Source organism: Andrographis paniculata, unplaced genomic scaffold (genome assembly GCF_009805555.1).
Source record: "Andrographis paniculata isolate CXL003 unplaced genomic scaffold, ASM980555v1 Contig34END, whole genome shotgun sequence".
Taxonomy (NCBI): domain Eukaryota; kingdom Viridiplantae; phylum Streptophyta; class Magnoliopsida; order Lamiales; family Acanthaceae; genus Andrographis; species Andrographis paniculata.
The window spans coordinates 4401693-4421658 of record NW_026137567.1 but is presented as its reverse complement, the minus strand read 5'-3'; the positions used below and the strand labels follow the sequence as shown (position 1 = coordinate 4421658).

The 19966-nt window shown below is 31.5% G+C and overlaps 3 protein-coding genes across 5 annotated transcripts; 1 reads left to right on the top strand and 2 right to left on the bottom strand.

The window, feature by feature from the left end:
- Positions 1-3017: 3017 nt before the first annotated feature.
- LOC127248510 (U-box domain-containing protein 26-like) lies at positions 3018-4241 on the top strand. The gene has a single exon (XM_051270873.1). It carries the CDS (start codon positions 3018-3020, stop codon positions 4239-4241), a length of 1224 nt encoding a protein of 407 aa, XP_051126830.1.
- A 1721-nt stretch (positions 4242-5962) lies between these two features.
- LOC127248509 (uncharacterized) lies at positions 5963-12388 on the bottom strand. The gene is made up of 3 exons (XM_051270872.1): positions 12366-12388; positions 8363-8396; positions 5963-7365 (listed from the first exon to the last, which is right to left on the bottom strand). Exons 1-3 carry the CDS (start codon positions 12386-12388, stop codon positions 6175-6177), a joined length of 1248 nt encoding a protein of 415 aa, XP_051126829.1. The 3' UTR covers positions 5963-6174.
- A 1593-nt stretch (positions 12389-13981) lies between these two features.
- Positions 13982-19770, bottom strand: LOC127248795 (transcription factor CSA-like). Of its 3 annotated transcripts, XM_051271327.1 has the most exons (7): positions 19384-19770; positions 19248-19277; positions 18859-19018; positions 17656-17748; positions 15009-15272; positions 14647-14907; positions 13982-14565 (listed from the first exon to the last, which is right to left on the bottom strand). In XM_051271327.1, the coding sequence occupies exons 5-7, from the start codon at positions 15163-15165 to the stop codon at positions 14324-14326; spliced, it is 660 nt and encodes a 219-aa protein (XP_051127284.1). In that variant the 5' UTR covers positions 15166-15272; positions 17656-17748; positions 18859-19018; positions 19248-19277; positions 19384-19770; the 3' UTR covers positions 13982-14323. The 3 variants fall into 3 exon arrangements, with proteins under 3 accessions (XP_051127284.1, XP_051127285.1, XP_051127283.1); XM_051271328.1 differs by having other exon boundaries at positions 17656-17764; positions 19248-19770; XM_051271326.1 differs by having other exon boundaries at positions 19248-19770.
- Between the last annotated feature and the right edge of the window lie 196 nt (positions 19771-19966).

Genomic DNA, 19966 nt, shown 5'->3' with positions numbered 1-19966 from the left:
GGTAAAAGAATGAATTCAAAGAGACTTTCATGAAAATCGATGTTAACTGCAAATGTTTATCATCTTGTCAAAATCGCTAATGTATACACTCGTTCAAACCGTTTGGAATCGTTCCAGATTGGGTTACCCTCTTCGTGGATCGAACTGTCATCGGTTACAACTCATACGTCTCGTGTTGGTCATTTAAAACTGTTACCGATCTTTCAGTAGATTCGATCAGTTCCTCCCAAACCAACCGTCCGAATAATGTCTATCGGTTGATCATTTCAAACAAGCAACCGTCTAACCGTTTGACGTTCTTTGTAGACCTCCATTTCACTTCAATCGACTTGTTTGGTTTGAACTTTTCAATCGAGCCCATTATTGGACCCACTCATGGGTTGAAAACCCTTAATTTTGAAATTTGCGCCCAAATGATATGTATTCTTTACTTCTTATATTAATAAATAATTAAAAAAAAATAGTATTTCATATATCCAAAAAAAAAATAATAATAATATTTCATCTATTTCAACTGATAACATCAATTTTCGTTATGAATGAAACACCTTGAAAGGCAAAGATTTTATTATTATTATTTTTTTCTGTATCACCAAAAAAATATTCATTTCTTATTATAATAAAATAATCGAACACTAACACCAAAATATCTTTTAACCTTCATATAAATTATAACATCCAAACAAATTGTGTTCACTCAAATATATATTTTTATTGACACAAGTTTACAATTTTCAATATATATATATAAATATAAATATTTTTTATATCTTACGTAAAATAAATAATTGAAATTAAAATACTGAACACACACATTCGATTTCGTTGCACAATCTCCATCATATATAATTCAAGCATGTTTGCAAGTTATGATTAGAAGACGAGAAGTTTGAAACCATGATTATTTATTGTGTGCATATTTTGACTTAAGCGGAGTGGTGATGAACATGCATATGTCTATATGAATTTATTTCATTTTTGCTTTCAATCTAAAATTTATAATTATTTAATTCATTTAAATATTTTTAATAAAAAATATATTATTAAAATACTATTTAAGTTAAAATTCAAATTAAAATAATTAAAATCAAGTCAAATCTAAACAAAAATTTGAGACTTAAATCTGATGTTAAATTATTTATTGAAGTATTATATAAACATATATTTACTATTCTTTAGATTATTATATTTCATATATTAATAGGTTTATATTTCATTATAATAATAATAATGCAAAAAAATTCATAAATGTTACATTACGAATTCTCATTATTATTGTCTTGTCATTACAAATTTGGAACTAAGGTTTTAAGTAAAAATGTAACAATAACATAATGTAGACTCTAGAACTTCGAGAAATTACACATTAAATAGTAAATATTTTTAAAAAATAAATCATGAAATTGTATTTTATTAAAAAAAAATTTATTATTTTATTTGAATACTAATTTAAAATTAATATCTTATGAAAAATAATTTATTTTTATAAAATGTAAATTTGATGAACATATATAGAATCCCAACAGGTTGCAGAAATTCATCACATAACCAACAACATAATATATAGTAATAAACAATACATGATACTTCATTCAAAGTATTTTTTTTATTATTTTCGTCTGTATCACTTCAAAGTATTTCTTTTATATTTTAGAAAAAATAATTATACATCAGTACCAAATTATCTTTAATTTTTTACTTAAATTATAAATATAACACGTACAATTCCTTTACACACTTTCAATAACCAGTAAAATATTATTATTTCTTAGTTTATTACAAAACTTTAAATGATCATTAAAATTTTGGACGAAGAAAGTATAATATAATACAACACATAGTTTATACTCCATCCGTCCCATAAATATAATCTTAATTGAGTTGGGCACGAGACTCTAGGAATATTGATATTATATTGGTAGTTGGTAAAAAATATGGATAAAAGACTTTTTTGTCCTTTGTAAGTGTATTACAGTAAAAAGTAGTGACAATTGTGTAATAAAAATAAAAAAGTAAATGTAGTTTTATGGTGATATGGTTATTTATGAAATGTTTTGGAACGAACAACAATGGTAAACAAAATTATTGTATTGGAACCGAAAGAATATTAGTATAATATAAATACAATATATATATATATATACAGTATATAATTTATTAATTGAAAGAATACATTATTTGTTTATGATGTATTGATCGGAAAATTCAGTACTATGCTAAATTTTAGCATCAATACACTAACCCCACGCCAAACGTTGTTAGTATTCATAGACATCTTTTTTTATTTTTTTGAAATATTAGTAAACTTTCTCTGTTAATGATAAGGATGAAATCACAATTTGGAAATAGCTTTCTAGTAAGTAAAATGAATTTATTATTTTATAAAATATTTTAAACAAAATAAATATTAATAGGGATGGCCCACATTTTTTTTAATTGGTCTTTTGTGGAGTGAATGTGATTGAGAAGGTCAGCAATTCAACAGTATTTGGTACATTCAAAGATGTAAAGAAACACAAAAACAAACGCAAACAAACAGGTGGTTTCTTCTGTCAAGTTAAGAAGCCCACTTTGACCGGCAATTTATTTGCACTTCAAGATTTGTACCGTTCTTACATCTTATCCAACCAATCATTTATTTATTTTGTTATATAAAGTGGGAATTTGTAGCCCTGTTTATTGGTAGACTTGACCATGACGTCACAATTACAAGTCCAATTTTGGGCAGCACTTATCCAACCAATCATATTTGACAGACACATTTATGGATTTAAGCCTTAAAACAGGAAGATACATATATGATTGATTTCATTTTGAGAAAACGACTGCCTCCATTATTTTTATTTTATGTTAGTATTTTATACCAAAATCTCAGTCCAACTTGAATACTTACTTAATTGGTTCAAAGGGTTTGGGTTCTATCCAGCTATTCATACGTTGCATTTAATTAAATATCTTTCCAAAACTATTAAACAATATATATATATATATATATTTAATCCCCAATCAAGATGATAATGAGGAATGAGGATGATATTCATACTCTTTCTCTGATCGACCTTGGTGGTCCTTCAATGGAGGTCACTGGCAGTGCAGAGACGATCGTCCCTCCTCTCTCTCGATGCCCCATATGCCTCGACTTGTACGATGATCCTGTCATCCTTTCCACAGGCCAAACCTACGACAGATCCTGCATACAAAAATGGCTCTCTCAGGGCAACCTTACCTGCCCCGTCACAATGCAGACCCTTCACGACTTCTCCATGGTCCCTAACCTCGCCCTCCGCCATTTAATCCACTCCTCCCTCCGATCGCCGCCGCCGCCGGATCTCGCCGCCGTCAAACGGGTCCTCCAGTCGGGCCCCGCCCCAATCGAGGACCGGATCCGGGCCTTGGAAATGGTCCACTCTCTGTCCATGGAGCTGCCACTCAGGAACCACTCCTTGATCGCCATGGGCTTCTTCGAACCGGTTCTCGACCTCGTTCTTACACAACATTTTCAGATGGGGCCGCCGGCGGCGGAGATGGCCGCCGTTTGTGCGATGAAGCTGTTGCCGTACAGCGACTTGCGGCCTCTCCGGAATATTCTGCAAAATAAGGCAAAATACGAAGGGTTCCTCAGCCTGTTCCAACACGGGCGTGTTGCTATCAACACGGCCCTCTGCCTTATCGTCGAGGCCATCGCTTCAAGTTTAGAGATTCAAGACCTCGTCCAGAAGCTCACCGCCTCCGCCGCGCTCGTGCGAGAAGTCGTCGGTTGCATCGCCGGAGAAAATCCCGCCGCCGGGGTCAGGGCGGTGTCCGCCCTGGCGGCGTCGCGGCAGCCGGACTGCGTCGAAAGCCTCGTGAAGGGCGGCGCGGTCGAAGGGCTTATAGATTACGTGTCGTCGGAGAATGAGGAAAATGGGAGGAGGCTAACGGTGGCGGCGGTGGCGGCGATCGACAGCCTCATTTCGGCGGCGGAGAGTGCGAGGGAGGCTGTGTTAAGTCATCCGAAAGGTGTGAAGACTATAGTGAGGATGGTGTTCAGAGTGTCGGACGGCGGCGAGAGTGAGAGCGCGGTGAATTCGGTGGCGGCGCTGTGCTCGTGGTCGGCGGCGGCGCGGGAAAAGGCGGTGGCGGAAGGGGTGGTGAGGCAGCTGCTGGTGCTGCTTCAGAGCCAGTGCAGTGGGAGGACTAAGGGGAAGGCGAGAATGGTGCTGAAGATGATTAGATTAGGGCAAGATGGAATGAACACGTGACATTATCCATGTATAATTGTAATGGATTGTATTATGTTGTGTTGTAGTTTCTAATTTTTTATTTTATTTTTTCGTCAAATTTTAAAAATAATATATATTTGTTGGGGACTCCCGTTTGCGGATATATAAATAATGGCTTAGTTTTCCTAAAAAAATTCGAACTTTTAGGTGAGACGGTCATTAGCATCCGACAATATTAAAAAATATTTATTGTTGAGCTGAGTTTTCGCGAATCGCCCTTGGTTGGGGTCCGGAGGTGCGGAATAGCCCCGACCGACGGTATGCAGCATTGAGCTTTAAAGTCGATATTGAATTAAATCTATAATCTAGCTGGTGAATGAAATATGTTCTCTATTTCTATAAATCTGTGTCTTGTTTGTTATTTGATGTCAACTTAAGTCATATACATCATATTTAGTGTTATTTTTATTTATTTTTTCAAAGAATTCAAACTATTCTCAAAATATAATGAAACCAATCCAAAATAATTAGAAATCGGATCCCCTGTTAACCTGCATGATGCGCCATTGGATTGCCAATTGGGCTTTGCGATGGATATTGTGTTTACTTGTGATTTGTTTACTTTGTAATAGATATAGATATACTTATTACTTTATTTAAATTGTAAATTGTATTTGATAATATTTCATTAGAAAAGATAATACATTTTTAAGTAAGTCATTATTGAGCCTATCAAAAGATTTTCCCAGTTGTTCTTGTTGAGCCAATTTGGGTGGTGTTTTTTAGAAATCGACACTGATCTATTCCTCGCCGGAGAAAGGACATCGCTGTCGCTGAAGCCGCCATGGTCGCTGCTGTCCAACCGCCTACTGCCGTTGTCCGCCGAAGTTCATAGCTGCCCAAATGTGTTGGTCCGCTTGATAGACAAATTGCATAATCTGTCCTCGCTAGGATAAAATCAAAGATGTCGACGGTGGAGTAATAAATAAAATAGTTGTATCAGAGTCAAATTTGTTAATTTATTGATAATTGCTTAGTGGCTCTGGGTAGAATCCCACAAATTTAATTATTTAATTAGATCCAACAAAGCAAATCACACTAGACGAATCATGTATGACATATGAACCTGGAGACATCGAAGTTTGAATTCAAGACCTCGTAATCACAAATTCACTCTGAGACTATTAAATTTCAATCTTGAGACATCATTTAATTAATGTATTTTATTATTTGACATATTAGTAAAAATATTTATAATATAAAAAATACTACATCTGTCAATTTACAAGGGTTATATTTATTTTTTGGGGCGGTGTTTAAGAAATAATAGTATTTTTATTACAGTGAGTAGTTAAAAATAATGTAATGATGTGATGTAAAGTAAGAGTATTTGTAGAAAAAAATAAGGTATTTAATGAAATGTAAACTTTGTAATTGAACGCCCCAAAATAGTAACATGTAAACTTCGTAAACGGACGGAGGAAATAATATTTTAAATTGAATGTTGACTCTTTAAAAAATAAAAAAATAAAAATATATATATATTTTATTTGAAAAAAAACATAAAAACATAAAATGAATACACTCCCCTCGTATTCTAGAAGTAAAAATAATTAAATAAATAAAGTGTATTGTAAGAGCTATAACAAATCATTTTGAAGCACACCCTATAGTCCTATACTTAAATAAAAGTATTTTCAATAAGCAGGCCCCACGGCCACGCATCTTCCAAATTTAAATAAGAGTCCACCGCTCACTCCTTGTAATTAATAAATAGACTTTGACTATTCTTTTTTAATTATCGCAACTCTCACATATTAGTATTAGTATTATTATTATTATTATTATTACTAGTACACAGATACCAACATTAATAAATCATATACACATTTCCATATAAAAATAAAAATCAGTGTCTGCCGTATCTCTCACAATTTAAATGATCGACGGTCAGGATCGATCGATGGATGGATCAAACCTCAAAGTTCTCGAGCTGGACGTCCTTCGACTTCAGCGGCACATACTCTCCCAGATAACCCCCGAGATGATCCGCCAGGCTCGACTTATCGATATTCTCGTGGTGATACGATTTACACACAAAGTAAACCACCGTCTGCACCACCAGCCCCACCGCCATCACCGCCGCCATCGCCACCACCAACAATATTCCGTACCCCACCCTCGCCGCAACCCCCCGCCCCCCGCCGCCGCCGACCACCACCAGAACCTCAAACGCCACCTGAATCCCAACAAAGCACAACCCCAGCACAAAAAAGACCGCAAACGAAATCCCCATTTTGCCCCTGATCAGAGCTCTGCTCTTGGCCATGGCGGCCAGCCCGTACCTCTCCTCCAAAACCGACACGACGCTCGCCAGCTGCCAGATCAGGCTGATGTAGAACAGCCCGGCTAAATACAGGGCCGCGAACACCGCCAGGAACGCCGCCGCCGCCGCCGCCGGGGCGGCGAATAGCGCGAAGGCGGCGGCGGCGAGGAGGAGGAAGGAGACGACGTTGTAGGCGAAGACGATGAGGAAGTTCCAGGCGAAGGTGGCGAGGAGGCGGCGCCAGACCTTAGGCACGACGGTGATGACGCGGCGGAGCGACACCTCCCTGGCTGTGTAGATGCAGGCGATGGTGTAGACGGCGGCGGCGGTGGAGATGAGCGCGAGGACGGCGAAGAAGACGAGGTAGGCGGCCTTGAAGAGCGCGAAGGTGAGGAGCTCAGTGGAGAGGACGTCGGAGATTCTCCGGCGGGCTTTGGATCCCGGCGGCGTACGGTCGAGGGCGTCCTGGTTGAGGAGTATGTGGGAGAAGAGGAGGTGGGAGATCTGGATGTGGGCGAGGTAGATGGAGGCGAGGGGGACGATGAGGGAGAGGGTGATTTGGGAGAAGATTTTGGGCCACGTGGTTAGGATTTTCCATGATTCTTTGAGGATGCCGAAGAAGCCCAGGAACTGCATCTCTTCTTGCTCTCTGTCCATGGCGGCCGGGCAGCTCTGTAATGGGAGTGGTGGTGGTTTTAGCTTAATGGGGAAGATGAAGATGAAGATGGAGAATAGGGGAAGGTCTGTCTTTCTGTGTCTATGGTGGATGGGGAATTGACTTTGTTGGAGAATCTGGGAGGATTGGGTCTTGACTGTGTATATATGTATGGCCGGGTGTGGTTTTGAATTTGGATTTTTGAACATTAAAAATTAAGTTTAAATAGCTCTTTTTGATATAATATAAATACAAATTTGATGATATTTTAAATGTAAAATAAATTTATAATATAATATAAAAAAAATAATTATTTGATGTGATATTTTTTTAAAAAAAGTAAATAGTAAAAATTATAGTAAAATTCACAAAAGAACACAATATGGGAGATTTCTTTTACACGTGGAAATTGAATTTTGTTTTTATGTATTTCATTGTTTTATTTAAAATATTTTTTTCAATTAAGTGTGTTTTATTTGGAAAAAGTAATAAATTTTAATGCTTCACTTTTAAGGTCTTATTTAATTTTTGTATATTGATTTTTTAATATTAATTATTATATCAAAATTTAGTAGAAATTAAGAAAAAATTACAAAAATACTAATAAAATAATATTTATATAAAAATTTATACAAATATAAAAATATTTTCAATATTAAATACAATAACAAAAAATAAATGTGATTTTTCGAGGCGCTGACGGAGAGAGTGTTACTTAAATTATATAATTTATTTTTAAAAAAATATTTTTTATAAAATATTTTATTTAATATTAAATTCAAAATAAAATTTTAAATAAAAAAAATATACGTCAAGAAAATGTATACTCCTTCGTCTTAAATCAAATGACTAATTTGATTTAAAACACGGTATTTAAGATTAAAAAGAATTAATTAATTAATAATATTAAATTATGATATTATTAATTCCTGATAAAATCATATATTCACTTGCAAATAAGATCAGCATATGAATTCAATCCCTACATTTAATTTCAAATTTAAGAAAAAATTATAAAATTACTTTAATTAGTATAAGAACATTTGTAAAAAAAATTATATAAATATAAAAATATTTTTAATATTAAATATAGTGATACAAAAAATAAATATGACCGTTAGAAAACGACGGTATTATTTTTAGTGGATGTGCCAATAAATAAACAAAAACCATAATTACCTCAAATAGATGGAGTATACCATTTAAGATTATCCTACTTAAATAATCATTTTTCATTGGTAGACTATTTAGTCTTCTTTATTTTCCAACCTCTATTTGTCGAATACTATCCTATAGTAGTCATTAATTTTGATTGGTCAATTTCTTGAATGACTGACTGCTTATTTATTAAAAATTAATTTATTTAAATTTGGCGTGTTGACCAAGTCCAAAACGTGTGTAGAAGAAGTGTATAAATATTTAGTTACAGAAATTGTAAGTCTAATAGTACATGCTTAATTATTATTAATCCATGGTAAACTTTTTTCTTTTCTTTTTATTTTTTATTTTTTATTTTTTAACTTGTATACTCCCTCCGTCCCATATACCTAGTCTGCTATATAGACACGGTATTTTAGGAGGAGTATAATTAGTAGATAATTAAGAATGTATTAGTGAAAATAATTATCGTATAATATAAATAACGATAAATTAAGATTAAGATAATTAATTAGTTTAATTAAAATTAAAAAAATTAAAATGAGATTAAAGTGTGTAATTATTTTCCAAAAAAGAAAGTGACATAGTACGTGGGATACGGATAGAAACGGCAACATCAACGTGATATCTGAGACAGAGGGAGTATTATTTTGGATTAATAAGTGGAATATTTATAGGTTTAGTCGTATAACTTTAAAACTATGACAAAATTAGTCATCTTAACAGAATATCGTAACTAACATGTAATGACACGTAACAGTTCCAGCGTTCAGACCATGTACAGGCAGGGTCATTCCTGAATTTTTAATGGGTCCTTAGCAAATAAAAATAATTACGCTTTGATCTGTCAAATTTATTTATTTATTTATTTATTTATTTTTAGGTCCGTTAAATTTATTTTATTATTATTTTTTATTTAATATTTTTTACAATAAATATTAGTAATTTTATTATATATTTTTAAAAATTATTAACTAAATTTTTAAAAATATTTTCAATTATTTTTATACTTTATTTTTCTTTTTTATTTTTCAATAAAATATTTATTTTTATTTTTTAATTCCAGTGCCAAACCCAAATGAACTAAATATTGGGGACAGATGGAGTATTTTTTAAGCTTGTTTGTTTTTATTATAAATAAAACTACGTAATTTTTAATAAAATATCATATCAAAATATATTTAAATTTAAATAAAATCAAATTAGTCTTAACATAAATATTTTAATATTATACATATATTTTCTTTATCAAAAGGGCCCAAAAAATTTAGGTCCTGGGTATAGCCCCGGGCGGGCACTGCCATGTAGAATATGGAATCCAATTTTGTGTTTTTTAAGTTTTTTTTTTTTTTTTGTCATATTATGCCACGTCTACTAAAAATTTATTTAATTTTTTATTTACATTGTAGAACTAAGTGTCATATTTATTTATTGATTTTTTTTTTTCTTTTCAAGTCAATAAATTATTATTATAAATAATTTGCAATAATTGTATAATGAAAAAAGAAATATCAAATTAGATTCCAAATAAAAACAAATTTAAACCTCTTTTAATTTTCTCCTATTGATAATTTCACTTCATAAAATGATTGGTCATGTTCTTCTAGCGTTCAAGAATTTTTTTTGAATTTTTTAATTAGTTACTGAAAATTATTAAAATATTTACTTTGTGTTATTTTTTAAAAATATTTTGTAAAAATTGGGCAAACTAATAGAATCACATTATATTATAGGATCATACAAATGAAATGTAGTCTAGATGATTATTTTAATTCATTCTTATGATATTTATAATAAAATTATATACTCTATGCATCCAATTTCTATTATATGTATATTTATACGATTTTCTAAGTAATTGTATTTTTATTATGAATAACAAATTTGCTCTTAACGATAGATTAAAAGTAATAAATTGATAAAGGGTAAAAAAAATAAAATTTGTATTTAAAAGATGAAATAAACAATAGTTGTTAGACTTCAATATAACTATAGGTAAAACTAAAATATATTTTTTCCTTATTAGATATATATATATTTTTCATAACCTCACAGTTATACGTTCAACCCATACCATAAGTCATTCTTTACAGGACAAATATTTGAAATTATAAGACATATATTGTAACAAAATATATTCTCATTATTTACAAATAATTTAAATATTACGAAGTGAATTACAATTGTATATATATATATACATTATTGTACAGATATATTAATAAAAATATTAATTAATTTATATAGTATAACTATTAAATATAAACAAATATAGTACTTCCTCCGTCCAATAAAAAAATATCATTTTTCATTTTTTTCGTCCAAAAAAAGATACAATTTTCTAATTTAGTAATTGTACTACATACCTAATATAATTAATTCCTGACAACTTCCAATATATATTATACAAATGTCATTATTTTTTTTTCACACAATCTAACAGGGGCAATTTTGTCCTTTTCACTATAAACCAATATAATATTAATATTAAAAAATCTACGTGTAAAAAACAAATATTACTCTTTTGGTAGTAATATAAATAAATTTAGTTCAATTTGATTTATTGAAAAAATAATAAAAAATTAAAATTGAATTGAATTAAATGAATATCTAATAGCACTATATAATATTTCTATTTAAACTGAACTTTTTTATTAACCTAAAATTTAATTTGATTCAATTTGATTTGATGGTTCACTTTAAATATTTTACTCATACTTGAATACAATATAGAAAAATATATGCTAAAATTTGATGTGAGAGAAACATACTAATAAATGAAAATATAATAAAATTATAACAGCTTTTTATTATTATTATTTCAGGTAAAAAATTTATATTATTCAATATAGATTGTTTTTAATAAAACTATGTTATTTATTCCCAAAATATCAAATTAAAATGTTATGTAAGTCAAATCTCAAACAAAACTAAACACAGCTTTTTAAATTGAGGTTTGATGTTGAATTTTAATTTGACAAATAACTTGAATTAGAATTTTATAAAAATAAAATACTAATATATTTATAAAAATTATTGTCTTCGTGTCATCTTAATTAGTACTATATTTTTTCATTTTTTTTTTTGTCACATAATAATTAATATTTTATTTTTTTCGGTTAAAATTTATTAAATCAAAACATATTTAACAAATAATTTAAAATAGATTGTATAATTAGTAAGTAATTAAGAAGTGTGTCAGTGAAAATAAATATGATTTAATAAAAATTATAAATTAAAATTAAAATAACTAAATAGTTTAATTAAAATAAAGAAAAATTATAAATTATGAATTTTAAAATACAATTAAATTTATAATTATATTTTCAAAAAACGAAAGAACAAATTGTGTAGGACTGACATAAATAGAAAAATAAAACAAATTAAGTGGGACGGAATGAGTAATTTGAAGAAATAGTTTTTTTTATTTTTTATTTTTTATATGTGAGGTATAGAACTATGTATGTATGTAATATAAAAATAATAAAAATGTGTAATTTATTATTATTTTTTTTTTGAAAAAATATGTGAGAAAAAAACAAAAAGTACATACCGGACAATCCATTATCATTAACTAATTAAACATTACTACATCCGTTTCATTTATTTTTTCTGTATTGATATTTGAATATTAATTATCATATGATAACGTAGTACAAAGAAAATGGATAAAAATACTTCTATTAGTGTGTTATAATACTATTATAATAAAATTTGTGCAAAAAATTATACAAATAAGCAAAAGGTAAATGAAACTCTTGGAACCGAATATATAAAGTACTCCTTCCGTCCACTAAATAAGTATACATTCACTTTTGGCGCGGAGATTAAGGAATAATAGTATTTTAATTATAGTGGGTAGATAAAAGTAGTGAAATGACATTTTTGTCCTTACTTTTTTGGTATAAAAGTAATGATGTGATGTAAATTATGGGTATTTGTGGAAAAAATGGGGTATTTAATGAAATGGTTACTTTGTAATTGGACGTTCCAAAATAGAAACATGTATACTTTCTAGCTGGACGGAGAGAGTATTATTTTAAACATCGGATCACTAATAAAATCGCTCAATTATTTTGAAATAGAAAGACTATATTGTAAAAAATTAAAATTAAATTTCAAATAAATAAATTTTGGTAAAATTTAAATAAATAAATATTTTCAAAAAGCATCCCATCTTATCCATAAGAATCAGCGTAGCAATATTTAATATTATATCAGTTTCTCCTTTTCTTTATTTTATAGTACAATATTATCGTAATATTACGCACCTTTATCTGTCATATCTTTTTCTCTTTCTTCTGTATAATTTAATTCTTATATTTTTATTTTCATTTCCAAGAACGAATTATATTTTAGCAAAAAAAAGAAATATCAGATTTATTTATTTTGTATTTTTGAGTTCGGGTGTGTTTGTTTGGGGTTTGGAATTTGAGTTGGGATTTGAATAGCAAAAAATTTGAATTTGAATAGTTGTACGATGTGATATAAATATGTGTTAATGTGATGTTTTGAATGTAAAATTGATTTTTAGTATAATATAAAAAATAAAAAATAGGTATTTAATTTGATGTTTTTGGGGAAAAAATTTTGGATGAATAATGGATTGAAAATCCAATTCCCCAAACAAACACACACAAAAGTGTTTATTAGGGACATGATTTTTTATATGGTTATGACTCCGTCTCATACCATCATAATGATAAAGGTTTTTTGTTTTTAAAAATTTTAAAATATTATTTTATACATTTTTAAAATATTAAATTAAAATAAATCCTCTATTTCGGACTAAAGTATCCATTTGAATTTTCATAGTAAAGTAAAAAATAATAGTATTTTATTAATTAATAAAAATATATAAAATGACTATTTTTGTATTTTGTACCTTTATGTATATAAATAATGATATATTTTAAATTTATATAAAATTTAAAAATATTTTGATAGTATTGTGTGATGGATACTTTTAAGTATAATAAACGAAAATAATAAAATAAATATTTTTAATTGGAACAAAAAATATTAAATTTTAAAAATAAAACCAAACACAACAAAGATACTTTAATTAAAAATATGTACTGCACATGTTAAAAGAATTATATAAAAAATATAAATAAAATTTTACATAATATAAAGAAAAAAAAGGAAAAAGAAAAAGAGAAAATTTATATATAGATAAAAGTTATTCTAAATATATATAAAAAAATTTGGTTGCTTATGATCATTTATACTATTATTATTCATTTACAATACATTTTTTCTCTTTAGAAAATATTATATCATATATTTATTTTATAGTTAATATTAATTATATTTACATATTATTTTTCATTTTGAATGTTATATTAGACACTTATATATATATATATATATAACATCAAATAATAAATTAAATATAATATTTTATATAAAAAAATATATAAAAATTGTAAAAACAAAAGGGGGAAAAAGCTAGGCATGGAATGCGAGGACAAAATGCGAAACAAACGCACAGTAAATTATAACAAATTTGCAGACACCAGATACTGACTGAATGCAGCTTTTCCCTGTAATTGAAACACCTGAAACCATCCATCACCATACCAATACCATCTCCTCTTCATTAATAAATAAAAATAAAAATAAAAATAAAATTAAAAATGGCAGAAGCCCAGCCCCAAGAACATGATGAACAGATAGCAAATCAAGCATCAATACAATACAGTAGTTGAAATGGAAGAAGAACAAACACTGAATCATTCATTTCACCACTAGATTATTGAAAGCAAGAACAAACTTGGAGCCTCAGGAGCAACAGAAACCCGAGACCTGACCCGACCTGACTCGACACCTGACTTGACACGACAAAACAAAAACAAAACACAAAGTAACGATGCAAGATTACAACTCCAGGCACAAATCCGAACATCAGAAATGTGCATTCACATTATTCCTACTCGCGACACAATTGAAAAGACCAACACAACAAACAACACCAGCACTTCACTCAGAAGCTCCAACTCCCATAAAGTCGAAGAATTTAGTTGCCTCTACGCCTGCTGCTTCTTGCTGGGGCTGAGCCACCGGGGCAGAGGAAGAAGTACCATAGGACAAGACAGGATTGTTCTGGCCAGACATTTGGGAGTTGTTCATGAGGTTATCCAGATTAGCGCTGAACGATGGCCCTGCTTCAGCAGTCGCAGCCATCCCAGTGAAGGAGGGACCGAACCAACTGTAATAATTTCCTGGCGAAGAAACATAGGACAAATTGTGAATTAACAATATAAAATGTAGAAAAGTCGTCATAAAAAGGACAACAAACAAACCTGTTGGTTCTCTCCTAGGAGGGGCAGGGGGGTGAGAGCCAGAAGATGCACCGGTAGGTTTAGAGTAACTCCCCATCATTACATGGTACTGGTTTTTCAATTGATTGTCTGTTCGGCCGGGGAAGTGCTTTGCCATGGCAGACCATTTGTTCCCGAACTCCTTTTGAAGTTCAAGAATCTTGGCTTGTTCGTCTTCAGAAAATGGTAACCTATTAACTTCAGGATTCAGTTGATTTATCCAGCGCAACCTACAACTCTTCCCTGTTACCGTAGCAAAATCAACAAAACCACACTAATTAAAACTCAAGCGCAATTCTAACAATCAATTTTACGGAGACGCAGGAAGAAACAAAGAAGGGCACCTGTTCTTCCCCTGAAATGGCTTGCGATATAGTCCCAACTCCCCGGACCGTGTCTCCGGACAAGGTTAATCAGGATCGCATCTTCACCGAGTGTCCAGTGAGATTTGTTAGAATTCCTTGTCTTTCTCCTTTCACCACCATGTAGTTTGTAGGCCATTGCCGCAGAAACTCAGCCACAAGACCCCTTCTGGTGTCTTCTTGGAAATGCCCCCGAGTCCAATATATATAGAGGGGGTCGATAAAATTATATGCACAGTGGTATAGCTGTAAAAAAAAAAAAAAAAAAAGCAATTGTATGACAACGAGGCCATATTACAAAAATCCGCATATTTAATGAATCTGCCTTTAGGTTGTATATGAAACCAAATAATAAAGGATACAAAAGTCCTCGAGAACTCTCTTCCACGCGTCAGCTCAATTTCACTATAGATATACCCCACATTTACTTTGGTTCACTCTCGACGAAGAAATACTTATTATTAACCAAAAATCTAACGCGGGAGGTGAGTTAAAGATACATTTAATATAATTCAGCACCGTTCCTTCCGCAGTCCTAACAAGAATTTAATGCCTGTGCACCTAAAATGTGTTACAAAAGCACCATACTTCCTTACAACATAGTTTATTAACAAAAGAGGGAAACTGCAAGCATTGTTTGTAGGATGGTTTCAAGATAATTCCAAGAAATATAATAATCAGGTGCAGGGATTGAAAGTGAATGTGGACATGATTGCATAAATTGAAATTGGTTAGAGAAATAGAATTTTAGTCTCAAAATAAGTAAGTCACTGCAAAATTAATCCCGTTATAACTTTTTGTACAAAATTGGTCTCATTTCTATTGATTTCATGCAAATCTAATCCCTTTGTTGCAATTTTAACGGATATTGCTACGTTGCTGTTATAGGAGCTTACGTGTCATCATCAAAATATTCACAGCCTACATCCTACATAGCAGTTATCCAAAATGGGGGGAAAGAAGGGGTGGATCATTTTCTTAATAAGTAAGCTCAACTATGAAGGCATCTTTACTTTTCTATCATTAAGAGAGAGGTAAATTATGTCAATCAATAGAAAAATTAATTTTACGAATTAGGTATCAATGGTATAGAGAGCAATATACCCAAAAAAATGTACTAATCATGGTAAGCCAACATTGTCTAGTCTAATGCGAACCATATCAAATTACAACGCAAAATTTAACCAAACACTCACACAACTGGTTCCTAACAATAAAAATAGATAAGTATAGAAATACTTCAAACCAATACACCCATGCTCTATTTTTTATTTTTATTTTTTAAAATTTTTTTATGGCAGTATTTAACAACAATCTCAATGCATTAAGTGATTCATCGTTCAAAATATAATTTCACAGAATTTAATCAATAATATAACTCCACATATCTATATATTGAATATCTAAATTAAGAAATTCCAGTTGAAGAACAATAAAAGGTGGCCAAAATAGAATTTATGTGCATATACATACAGAAAATGGGATAATCAACCAAAATACAAGAAAGAGAACTCAGAGGTCCAGTAAAAATGGAAGCAATTAGGTATAACACAATAACGAAAATAACACCTTCAAGGGAGTGGATTTTTATATTGCTTCCATAAAAATTAAAGAGCACTCTCCATAATTCACTAGCACATGGTGTGATCGCACAAAGACTGGTAACTTAAGGTTTTTGAGACATTCCAAGGACCATGGTATGCAGCATAACTATGATTAGCAGAAGCTAATAAAGTAATGAACTGGGCTTGACAACTTGTTACAGAGCGTAGCATTGTGTATACCTTCGATTCTATTAGAGTATAATTAATCTTGCAACACTAAGAAGCTTACAAAGGTACATTTCAATGTAATGTTTCTTTACTAAGTAGATTGAAACAGAAAAGCCAATCCAACTTTTCTTCATATTCTATAAAACAATTATATATCCAAAGTATGTCACCAACAACTATTCATTCCATGATCTTTCTTTCCTTGTTCTTCTATGTGATACTAAATTAAAAAGGTCAAGTTATCATGATGTAAATGTTATTTTTATATATACTTAGATCATATCAAATACAATATGCAAATTTAAGTAGATGAGAGGAGAAACAAGTAGCCTAATAGAGGGCAATGCCTGGTTAGCTACCAAGATAATAAGACATGTTACTTTCAATTTCAAGATCATTCAATTGATTTTAAGTATGTGACATCTAAGTTGCACTTTTTAACTCTCGCGAAGCCATCACAAAATGCAAAAGAGTAGAGTACAAACAAATGCGTTCATTAAGAACTTCAAATAACACAATATTTGGATGTCAGGTAATTTCAACATGGTTTTTTAGAAAATCAGTTTCAATGTCATTTATGTACGCCTGTGTGACTGTGACATGAGCACAATCAAGCGGACAAAAATAAACCTTTTTTGCAATAGATGTAATATGGGCACTTCTGTCATTTCATTTATTCTATTTCATTCTTAGGCAGGTACACTCATTCTTAGGCAATGCTTTAGCCAGAGCAAAAATATTTCCTAGAGAATAATGAAGCAAGTAATAAGTTCAAAGGAACAAGATATTATAAAAAAATCGTCATTAATGAATATGTAAAGCATGGATCCTTATTAAGCCACATCAATAGCATTTACCATTTGTTTCCCAACATTGGTAGGCAGATGCTCCCTTCCAGTAAAGGAAGTGGTCATATTGATAGAGCAAATTTCAGTTGTATCCAACAAGACCTGTAGACAGCAGTTACTGCTGGAAATTAGAATAATTTGGAATGCCAACTCAAAATATGGTAATTTAATTGTCTCTGAAGCACTATGGTGTGAAAGCTCTTAGAGTCATGGAGTGAAGGAAGCATAATATTATACGCAATGGAAATTGTATCATAACGAAAATATCTATTCCACTAGTGTTTCTCAAAAAAATAAAAGTAAAATATATAAGCGTTCAAAATGCTTCGACTAACTAACCACTAGTTTCAACAGATATCAAAGTTGCTAGTTTGAATTTTTATAGTTATACCAAATATACCAAAAGTAATGGCTATATCAACTGCAAATTTCTTTCAATTTAATATATTCTAACAAAAAGAAAAAGAAAAAGAAAATTTTGAGCCAATAAAAGAGGAAATTAGAAAAGAAAGAAAGAAAAGACCTTCGGAAGAAATCATGAAGAAAATTATTTGATGCGAAAAGTTGATGAACTAGCAAACAATTGCATAGTATAACAAAGAAACAAATGTATCATAGACTAGCTTCAGGATGTCCGTTCTCCAATGACTTTCATTAAATATACACGTATATTAAATGTGGAGGAAGAGTGGGAAACAGGAAAAGGGGAACATCCCCCATTGCTTCTCGATTTAAGGTAGAAAGAAAAAATTACTACCACTCCCATTGCCTTTTTGGAATGGCAAATCAGTCTGTGCAGCGGAATCACATGGCATAAGACCAGCCCTCTGACAGCCATGACTTTAAGGATTATTTTTGCGAGCTCAATGAAAATTAGGATTTTGTAATTTACTAGAACAGAAATTAAATGAAACAATGACGCAGATGGCATATAAGAAAAAAGTAACTGCATCACAGTTGGTTCATCCTTGCCCCTCACCGAGAATCAATCTCTAGGCAAGTTCACGACACGAGTTAAAATGCAAAAGCCTCAACAAGCAAATAAACACTTTCTCAAAGTGAAGGATGCAATTTAAAGACAAATGGAAGAATAGCTACATATAATATAATAGTAACCGAATTATCAGCTAGAACTACTGAATTGGGTGGACTGAATACTTGTGTAATTATTTGATTGCCTAAAACAGTAACAGCAAGCACTGGTGTTCTAACCTGACGTAGCGGCGAGGATATACAAGAGAACCTCCTCTTGAGAGGCAAAGAAGACCATCTGAAAGCTGCATCAGCAGATAAGGCTCTGGCATCAGTGGCATGGGCATTCCTGGAATCGTCGGCCATGGCTTTAACTGCTCAATACTAAGCTCCACAGGCACTGAGAAGTAAAACAATATATGTACGTCAGGTGCCATATTGCAAAAAATTCAGATTTGTTCCCTCTGACATCCCATTGTAACAATCCAACTATATATAAGGGTGGCTTAAAATTGGAAGAGATCACAGCACCTTTAACAACTGAATAAGAAAGAACCAACAAAAGAAGTATAATCACATAGAAACGAGAAAAAACCAAAACATAACAAAGGAAAAAAAAAAAAAGTTACCTGTAGTGAGGGCTGCTCTTCCTCTCTCTCCTGACAACAATGGGCAAGGGCAAGGGCAAGGGCGAAGAGGGAAGAAAGAATGAAAATATAGACGAGTTTCATGCAGGTGAGATAGATAGGACAGCTGAGGAGTTACCAGGAGCCCTAGAAGGGACCGAACACCGTATAAGCCGAGATTATGAATCCACCGCTGCCTAACTCCGCCGTGACCATGGACTCGAGATGCTCTAGAGGAAGGAGAAAATTAGGAACCCTAGAATCGTGAAGAAGGCTGGCCGTGCCCATAGATGCTTCCACGTCGTAGGGTCCTCGGCAACCTCAAAGCAGATGAGAAGAATTAGTGTAACTACTGTTTGGACCATTTCCCCGGCGGCGCGGCCGCCGCGACGGTAGGGGCGTCGTTGCTAGTCGTCGGGAGGAGTGGTGATCATAATGGATCTTATTTTAACGAAGAGAAAATATCAATTTTGCCTGGTACAACCAAAATGTACTCTTTCCTTCTCTCCTTCCGGTGGTATCATTTACCTTTTTTCTTTATTTTTTTTTCCTTCTTCTGTACTTAACAATTAAAAATACGGTATAATTCTTTTCACAAATATATTACTATTATAATAATATTATAAAATATAAGTAATATTATTTTTATTATTTTTTCTTAATATATACTGTATTTTTATATAGTATGAAATTACTATAATTTTGGTCCACCGTCTAGAAAT

What these genes read in the sequence shown, in the direction of transcription:
- LOC127248510 (XM_051270873.1), top strand. Translation starts at nt 3,018, where the DNA reads ATGAGGAATGAGGATGATATTCATACTCTTTCTCTGATCGACCTTGGT.
- LOC127248795 (XM_051271328.1), bottom strand. Translation starts at nt 15,165, where the DNA reads ATGGCCTACAAACTACATGGTGGTGAAAGGAGAAAGACAAGGAATTCT. An exon ending in CCATTTCAGGGGAAGAACAG is followed by an intron (nt 14,908 to 15,008) that starts GTGCCCTTCTTT and finishes CTACGGTAACAG; the next exon opens with GGAAGAGTTGTAGGTTGCGC. An exon ending in TCCTAGGAGAGAACCAACAG is followed by an intron (nt 14,566 to 14,646) that starts GTTTGTTTGTTG and finishes TTTCTTCGCCAG; the next exon opens with GAAATTATTACAGTTGGTTC.
- LOC127248509 (XM_051270872.1), bottom strand. Translation starts at nt 12,388, where the DNA reads ATGTTTAAAATAATACTCTCTCC. An exon ending in TTTAAAATAATACTCTCTCC is followed by an intron (nt 8,397 to 12,365) that starts GTCCAGCTAGAA and finishes TTATTTAAGTAG; the next exon opens with GATAATCTTAAATGGTATAC. An exon ending in GTATACTCCATCTATTTGAG is followed by an intron (nt 7,366 to 8,362) that starts GTAATTATGGTT and finishes AATTCAAAACCA; the next exon opens with CACCCGGCCATACATATATA.